Source organism: Capricornis sumatraensis, chromosome 7, assembly GCF_032405125.1.
Source record: "Capricornis sumatraensis isolate serow.1 chromosome 7, serow.2, whole genome shotgun sequence".
Taxonomy (NCBI): Eukaryota; Metazoa; Chordata; class Mammalia; order Artiodactyla; family Bovidae; genus Capricornis; species Capricornis sumatraensis.
The window spans coordinates 113,113,034-113,121,919 of NC_091075.1; the positions used below are offsets into that span (position 1 = coordinate 113,113,034).

At 45.5% G+C, this 8,886-nt stretch overlaps 1 protein-coding gene across 3 annotated transcripts in view; it reads right to left on the minus strand.

The window, feature by feature from the left end:
• The window catches only part of FBXL5 (F-box and leucine rich repeat protein 5), a 42,789-nt gene extending 36,378 nt beyond the window's left edge, over nt 1–6,411 (minus strand). For 2 of the 3 annotated variants that reach the window (XM_068975116.1, XM_068975115.1), the window contains exon 1: nt 6,288–6,411. In XM_068975116.1, the coding sequence (XP_068831217.1) occupies nt 6,288–6,371 (84 nt within the window). In that variant the 5' untranslated portion in view covers nt 6,372–6,411. The remainder of the gene's footprint in view (nt 1–6,287) is intronic. The other variant, XM_068975117.1, reaches the window with a different exon arrangement.
• Nucleotides 6,412–8,886: the final 2,475 nt, after the last annotated feature.

Consider the following 8,886-nt stretch of genomic DNA (forward strand, 5'->3'; position numbering starts at 1 on the left):
AATTCACTAGTGGCTAATCTCAGCAAATACTATCATGTGTCATCATATTAAAAATGAGTCAGTAGAGATGTTGATGAGAGGTATAACAAATGAAAGCATTAATGATAACTGTAAAATTTTTTAAAAAACAAACAGGATAGCAGAAAACTAAATAATGTCCTCATGCAAGTTATGGAAAATAACATCTGAAAAGACACACAGGAAGCTTGGCATATGTTCTCACTGGACTACTAGAAAATCTTTCACATTTAGTAACAAGCTCAGGTAAAGACCAGGTCATGCTACAGACTGAGGACCTGAATCAAAGGAAAGGACTCCGCAGTACAGGGTCAGCTCCGCAGATTGGTTACAGATGCTGACTGCAGCCAGCCTGCTTCAGTGTGAACCCATCTCTGCCGGCTTGGTCCCTTCACTCGGCTTCTTCCCCAGTAAAACAGGTCTAATGACATTAACTACCTAATAAGGCTCTTGTGGCAATAAGTTAATATATTTAAAGAACAAGGTATATAACATACATAATCCTACTTAGGTTTTTCTTTTATCCCTATGAAAAAGTGAAAGTGAAAGTGTTAGTCACTCAGTTGTGTCCAACTCTTGTGACTCCACGGACTGTAGCCCGCCAGGATCCTCTGCCCATGAGTTCTCCAGGCAAAGAATACTGTAGTGGGTTGTCATTTCTTTCTCCAGGGGATCTTCCCAACCCAGGAACTGAACCCAGATCTCCTGCATTGCAGAGAGATTCTTTACCAACTGAGCTATTTAGCCCAAATAAAGTTATCATTAGAAGTCCTTATTCTACCCAACAGTTTTTCTCCACTTGAAAAGAGCAACTGTCTTTAACCAGGTATCTAAAGTCAGTGCAGTGAAAAGAATAACCTGAGCATATACAAATTAACTTTTTTAAAAATTATGTAGATGAATCATTGCTTAAAATTGCTTGCCTCTGCAAAGTTATTCAATCATAGAGATTTGATTGAAAAAAATAAATAAACCTAGACACTAATAACATCGAGGACATACTGAGGCCTACATGTGGTAGGTACTATACTAAATAATTTCATGTATTACTTAATTTTTAACAACAATCCAAGTAAATATATGTTACATTTACATTTTATAGGTGAAAAACCTGAAGCTCAGAGAAAATAACTTATCCCAAAGCATACAACTCACAGACACAAAACAGAGATCAAGTGTCTGGGCCTGGGAAACCTACTTACTTCCCACAAGATACCATGTTAGTCTCTATCATGAAGCTATCTTTTCAGATCCAACAGAGTAAACTGTCAGTGCTTGCTCTAAAGGACTCCTCACTAAGAGGTTGGTTTTGCCCCCCAAGGAACGCACGGACAAGGTCTAGAGAATGTTTAGTTGTCTCTACTCCATCTTAGTGGGTATGGCAGGAAAGGACTAAACATCTACAATGCACAGGACAGCCTCCACAACAAAGCATCATCTGGCCCACAATGTGAACAGTGCTGCAGCTGAGAAGCACGGCTCCAAAGAAGTGTTTTTTCAACCATGCTTAACCACGACCTTTAGTATGAAATACAGTCCAGTCCAGACACATACACATCACAGACACTTCAACCAAATTTCAGGAAACAATACTTCCCTCCCTAACCTGTGAGGTACTCTTTATCATTTACTTTTCTATTTCACGTTTTTAATGCTATTTCTGATCCACAAAACTGATTCCATGACCCACTAATGGGTCACAGAACTCACTCTGAAAAACACTGTAGGATTATAAAAGTTCCAAAGTGACCTACAAGCTTATATCCTCTGATGTACGGCAAACTTCACACAGGACCAGGATACATACAATCAACAAATAACAACATTCAGTACATTGTATCTCCTATATTTTCAAAGAATTTATAACTGACTTTCTGTCTCAGACACTCTACAATGTAAAAATCATACTTACAGCCTGGCTTTAAACTGACGTGAAGTTTAAAGACTTAAAAAAGACTATGTATTAAGTTCAAAAACAGATATGAAAAACAGCATAACAAAAACTCAAATAATATTACCCCAAGTAGTTTTTACTTTTTCGTTCCTCAGCCAGATAATCCTTTCATTTAATCAAGACAGATTTACACTAAATAAAGAAACCTTAGTAATTATCTGCTCAAACCGACAGAAAACCTATGATCCACCAATGAAATGTTCGCATAAAATCATGTAATTAGTAATAAGGAGCAGAACCAGTACGGTAACACAAAAACATGGGCTTCAGAAAGGAAAAAAAGAGTCCTAAAGACGAAAATTCAGCCTCTCCTAATTACTAGTTGGGCTTCCCTGGTGGCTCAGACAGTAAAGCGTCTGCCTGCAATGCGGGAGACCCGGGTTCAGTAAAGCGTCTGCCTGCAATGCGGGAGACCCGGGTTCGAAGTTGAGTGAGGTAGTTTGTTAAGTTATTAATACTTAACCACTAAGTCTGTTTCCTCATCTTTAAATAAGGACAATACCTGTCTCACAGGGCTCTTGTAAGGATTAAAAATAAGGAAGCACGTAATAAGAATGCATTGAATTCCCTTTTCTTTCCCCTCCTTAGCTCTCAATTCAATATTCTCTCCAATAAATCAATCTTCCCAATGTCAGTCAATAACAGTCTTAACAGGTATGCAGAGAAATAGAATAACAAGGAAAACTTAATATATTCTTCATAAAGATATACTCATTCAATTTTTTAAAAAAATCTGTTCAAAGTATTCTGAGCTTGTTTTCTCCATAAGGTTTTGGTCATAAAATGTCCTATCTTTATAAAATGATAAAATAGATGGCTTAAGATTCTTATCTGAAAAACTTGGGCACTCCATAAAGCCTCCACCAAGTTAACTTTCTATAGCTGGTCAACATGTAAGTCTAGAAATCTCTGTATCATGCACGTCCTTACAACCATCACATACTTTGCTCTCAGAAATCAACTCAAAGAGACTGTAAGCCCACTTCTGGCCCTTTAATGTAAAGCTGACCAAATATCACACCCTTTGCTTCCACCATAGGTCATCTGGATTTCCACACAGCACAAACCTGAAGACAACCATCTGAAGAACAGAAACGGTCTCAAACGGCCAATACAAGCTACTACAGGGCCGACTGACAGTAAAAACTCCACGCTCACTGGCAGAATTAATGCTGTTAAGTTTTGAGGATTAGGGAAAAACTGAGGCATTAGAATAAACTGGAAAAAGGATGTGATCCAATATAAATATTGCCTAAAATCATCCCAATTTGGAAGGTGAGTGAATTAGCAAGATTTCATAATAGACTGTCACCAAAAATTTTTTCAGAAACTATTCTGGCTTCATACAAAGAAAATTAAACTAGGGATCAGGATCCTGACTTGGCTTCCATTTGGATCCATCATTGACTACTTAAGCAAACTTGGTCTAACTAATCTAAGCCTACATATCGCCAGCTATAGAACAGAAATATCTCTGCTTTTACCTAACTAAAAAGACTGCTATCTGGATAACAAGAGTAAAAAAACTTTTCCATAAAACCTTCTATAAATGTTAAAAGAAAACCCATGAGCAAAGCATTAAATTAGGTATTATACAGCAATATTTAATATAGCTCACAACTTCAGAATAAATTATTCTAAACTAGCCTAAGCACATAAATAATGGTTGTTACTAATAAACAAACGAATGCTTCTAAAATATACCATACTTGAAAAGTCAATATTCAAAATAAAACTGACTTCTTTATAATTACTGAGCATTCAGAGACAACATAAAGAATACCATGAATTAACATATTTTGTATCCTTTTAAGTACAAAAACTAGTTCTCATTTTCTGAGGTTTTACTATATGCTGTTTGGGTTGGATACCCCTTGTCTATCCAAAGAAAACATGATAAAGGCAAAAGTTGAGGTGAAAAATGAATAAAAACATATAGTCCTTTGAGCCAATTCAGCCATCATAAAATACTTTTTTCTCTTCTAGCCCCCAAGGACATACTAGGAGAAATTTCAATTAACTATTAGCATCAAAAAGAAATCCAGATGTAGAATTCCTATGCATTTTTCCCCCTAAATCACCTTTGTCTCTGATCCACAGTTCATAAAAATTGGAATTAATCTTCCTGATGAATATATACAACAATCTAATTAATTCAAAATTAATGATAATTTTAATTTCTGATATATCAAATTGAAAATGCCTTCAAGAAGGTACACTGAACTACCAAGAATCTTATTTGACTAAAATATTGCTTTTAAAAAGGGCACTGTATTTTCAAAATTTGTTCTAACCTTCTCAATCACCAGGTAATGATACACAACATTAGTGACTGACTGCTTCAAATTTTTTAAATAGGGCTGATTAGTCTAGCATGTTGGAGAAGGCAATGGCACCCCACTCCAGTGTTCTTGCCTGGAGAATCCCAGGGACAGGGGAGCCTGGTGGGCTGCAGTCTATGGGATTGCACAGAGTCAGACACGACTGAAGTGATTTAGCAGCAGCAGCAGTCTAGCATGTAACTAAATAAAGTTGTGATCCTTAACTATTTGGGGAGGGTCACTATCATTTGAAATTGCGATGAAAGCCATTAAGCCCTTAGAAAAATGCACCAAAATGTTCAAAACGATTCCAGGTGGCCTTGGACTGCCTCTCCCCAACCTATAATAGAAGACTTCACATTCTATTACTTCCTCATTAACTTTACCTTTTCAATTCTGAGAAAGTTAAAAAAACCTCCCCATTTTTTTTCTTTCCTGCAATTGAAAGATACTGTCAGAATAACTAAGTTCAAAGGACAGGGCAGGTAAAAACACTACAGTAGGCTAACTCAAAAATCCAAAAGTTATAGACTTAACTGACCACTTACCCACTTATTATGTTTCTCCTGGGTAAGTGGCTCTTACCCTTGGCTGCAGGCTGGACTCACGGAGAACTTTAAATTAAATACCTGATGCCAGGTCCCACCCTCGGAGATGCTGATTGTGGTGGTTAGGGCATCGGGACTTTTAACAGCTTTCGGGGTGATTCTAATGAGCAAAGAAGGTTGAGAGCCACTATCCTAGACTACCCTGGTATTTAAACCGATATCTGAATCGTGTGTTTTTAATTTTCAAAATGGAGGGAGGAAAAAGATGGTTGTGGATGCTTTTCTAAGTGTGGCCTGGCACTGAACACTGAGGGCATCCTCCAGCCAACTCACTGGGCTGTAAGAACACCTCTTTTCTCTCAACAGTGCTGTCATTTCTGAAAGTTCATCAAAGTTGACTTCTATGCTGAAGCATTAGAGGTCTTTAAGTGCTTTTTTGTTTGATTCACTGCTACACAAAGCAGGATTGCCAGAAGGTCTCAGAATACCCGTAGGTGGCCTCTCCCCAACACAAACGTTTGACAAAAATGCGGACTCCTAACACTGTTTTAAAATCACAGGCAAAAAGCCCTGGGATAGCTCCACAAATGTGCTTTTTCAGCTTTAGGCTGCACCTATTCAGAGTACAAAACGGCTCTCGCAGTTCCACCAACTTGTTCCCAGGCCCTTTTATTCGAGCCCACGTAAAGAATTCCAGCAGAGAATAGCTGTCTCATAACAAAACCGACCTCCAGTAAACGCTCCGGACAATCAAAGTTGCAAGGGGGAAAAGAAAAAAAAAAAAAAAAAAAGACCGCAAATGAAAGAGTGAATGTTCTCTGCTTCGTAAGCCACGAAACCTTTCTCCCACATCAAGCCCCTGCAAAGCTGAGGGCGCTTAAAAAATAATAATAACGGGCAGACGGAGTTGGGAAGAAGATGCAGGTCAGGGGTTCAGAAGAAGGATGGATGAGTGATAGTTAAGGAGGCACGGGGAGGCTCCCCCAAAGCCGGCCGGGGCAGGGCGGAGGGGACAAGGCTGAAAGGGGCGGGGGGGCAGCTGCGAGGACGGCCTGCGCCGCGCGGAGGAGGCCCGCAGGTGGCCGGCCCGGGTCCCCAGGGGTCGGCAGGGGGCCAGGGGGCGAAGGTGCCCCGCTCCCAGGGGACCCGGCGGGAGGCCCGGCGCGGCCGCGGGCAGCGCGCCCCCGAGGGCGGCGGGTGGCCAGGCCCTCGGCCTGGAGGGGGCCGCGCCGCGAGCTCCCGGGGACACGTCCGAGGCGGCCGGCCCGGTGGGGCGCGGGCTGCCGGGGAAAGCGCCGCGCTGACAGCTGCGCAGGCGGCGGTTCGCGCGGTGCGCGGCCCCTGGACGCTGAGGGCGCCGCGCAGGCCCGGCCCGCCCGGAGACCCGGCCCGCGCCTCTCCTCCGCCCGCGCGCCGCCCGGAGCCCGAGGCCCCGCACAACGGTACCTTGTCGCAGTAGAGCCCCACCAGCTGCTTCATCCGCCAGTGCGGCGCGGTGAAGACGTCCACTTCTTCGGGGAAGGGCGCCATCGCCACCGCCTCAGCCGCTGCCGCCTCAGCAGCCGCGGCCGCCGCCTCTCCATAGACACCCTCGCCGCGGGGCAGAGGCGGCGCGCCCCCCTGCGCATGCGCCCGCCCCGTCGGCGCGCGCGCCCGGGCTGCCCGGCCGGCGGAGGCGCGGGGGCGCGCGCGGGCCGCCGCCGCCATGCGGTCCCCGCCGCCCCACGTGACCCTTCGCGCTGTGGAGGCTCGCGCTTCCACCTCCCAGCTCCACTCTCGTTCCTCGTCTGCCCGAGAAAGAAACCGAGTCTTTTCCCCTGTTTGTTTCTCTGTTAACGTTTCGCGACAGAAAAGACACGATCTGAGGGGAAAGGGTGTCGTCTCAGAGGCGTTGTCGGCGCTCCTCTTGGCCGCTACGCCCACCAGGCCTTGAGGCCGAGGCGCCGAGTACAAAGGGCCGCGGTCGGTCGGCCCGGCCGCCCAGTTCGCCTGAGCGCCTGCGCTGGGCGCGCCCCGGCCCCCACGAGCCGCCCTTCGCCTCCCTGCCTTTCCCGGTGCCTGCTCGGCCCCCGGGCCGGAGCGCTGACCTCCCTGCCCGCCGGTCAGGGGTCCTCAGCGATGAGGGGAACCGGGTCTGGGGAGCTCCAGAACTCAGGGAACACCGAGAGCAGGCCGAGGCCGGACAATGGCGGCCCCTGGGCTTGAGGGCGGGCGCGGAACCCCGGGGCTGGGGGCTGGGCGGGAAGGCCGAGTGGAATCGTGAAGGAAGACTCCTGGGAGGGAAAATGTCTCCTGGGAATCAAAGGCGGGAAGACGCTTGAAGCTCCGAAATACCCGGTCAGGGTTGTCAGTAAGGGCCCTGGGTGCTGGGGAGTCTCGAGGGTAAATAATCCCAGAAAGTCGGTTGCGGGGAAAGAAATTTAGGACTCATCCCTCCATTTTGAGCTGAGACTCAGAGAGAAAGAATACTTCAGCCAGGTCCCTGGCAAGAAAAAGGTCAGTTTCTTCCCGACAGGTCGACTCATCCTGGCCTCGGTCCTCCAGGAGACCGAGGAAGACCCTGTTATGGGCTTTGCTCGTCCAGATCAGACCTGGACTGTGTGAAATGAAAATATTGCCTGCCATGTCAATAAATAAATGTTTTACGGCCATCAGCGATTTCTGGCATCCCAATGTAAATGAGGGTGCCCGAAAGGGAACACAGTGTCTGTGATCCAACAGATGCTGCCACCCACTCCCTGGGGGGTCGGGGGGTTGCTCCTGGGGCGGAGGGTGGCGGAGGCAAGAAGCAGCTCTCTGCCACTCCTTAAGGTGATCGAGGAAACAGGATTGGCCCCAGATAGCTGAGAGATGAATTCAGTGAGCCCAGAGGCTGGCATCTTCCCATACATAGCACGCTATGTATTTGATTTTTCTTACATGGCAATAATCTTTGATGTTCAGACTGCCTGGCTCCCTTTGTTGCAAACCTGTATATAGCCTGACTCCCCCCTCCTGCCTCCTTGGAGCGGTTTTCTGTGAGCTAATGAGATGCTATGTCCCCAGCTTGGGTCCTAACTGGTCCCATCAAATAAAATTAACTCTCTACTTTCAGGTTTTGACTGTATATTTTAGTCCACAGCTGGTTGGTTGGAGGGTTCATGAACACACAGATAAATGGGAAGGAAAACAGGAAAGGTTGAAAACCTGGGTTATGGGGTGTGTGTGTGTGTTTGTTCAGTCACCTCCAACTCTTTGTGACCCCCATGGACTGTAGCCCATCACGCTTCTTTGTCCATGGGATTTCCGAGGCGAGATTATTTGAGTGGGTTGGCATTTCCTCCAAGGGATCTTTCTGACCCAGGGATTGAACCCATGTCTCGTGCATCTCCTGAATTGGCAGGTGGATTCTTTACCATTGAGCCGTCTGGGAAGCCCTGTTATGTAATTTGCTTAATGACTATAAACTCCAGGAGAGCAAGAAGCAGGTGTATTCTGTTCAACTCTTGCATCCGTACTATGAGAGTTGCAAGACAACATAGGGGTTTGATGAATATTCAATAAATGATGGAGTAGAAGAGTATAAGAACTTTGAATAAGAATGCTTTCGTTTATTTCTAATCTTACTATGTGCCACTTATTGAAAGGCACTATGAGCAGTTTTTAAGAGCACAGTTTGGTGCTGAAGTTGGATTCCTGGTTTGAGGGATACTACATGTGTGACCTTGAGCAAGCTTCCCTATCTTCTCTGTGCCTCAGGTTCCTCATATATGTAATGGGGTTAAAACAGCCATGAACTCAATGCCTGTGCCCCCCTCAAATTCAAATGTTGAAACCCTGCTCCTCATGGGATGTTATGAGGTGGGCAATTGGGAGGTGGGCAATTGGGAGGTAACAGGATTAGATGAAGTCATGAAAGTAAAACCCTAATAATGAGTCCCTAAGGAGCTCACTACCCTTCTCTGCTTATTTGCATGTGAAGACGTGTGAAATCAACAGGCCCTCGCCATGCTGACACCTGATCTTGGACTTCCAACCTCCAGAACTAGGAAAAATAAGTTTCAAC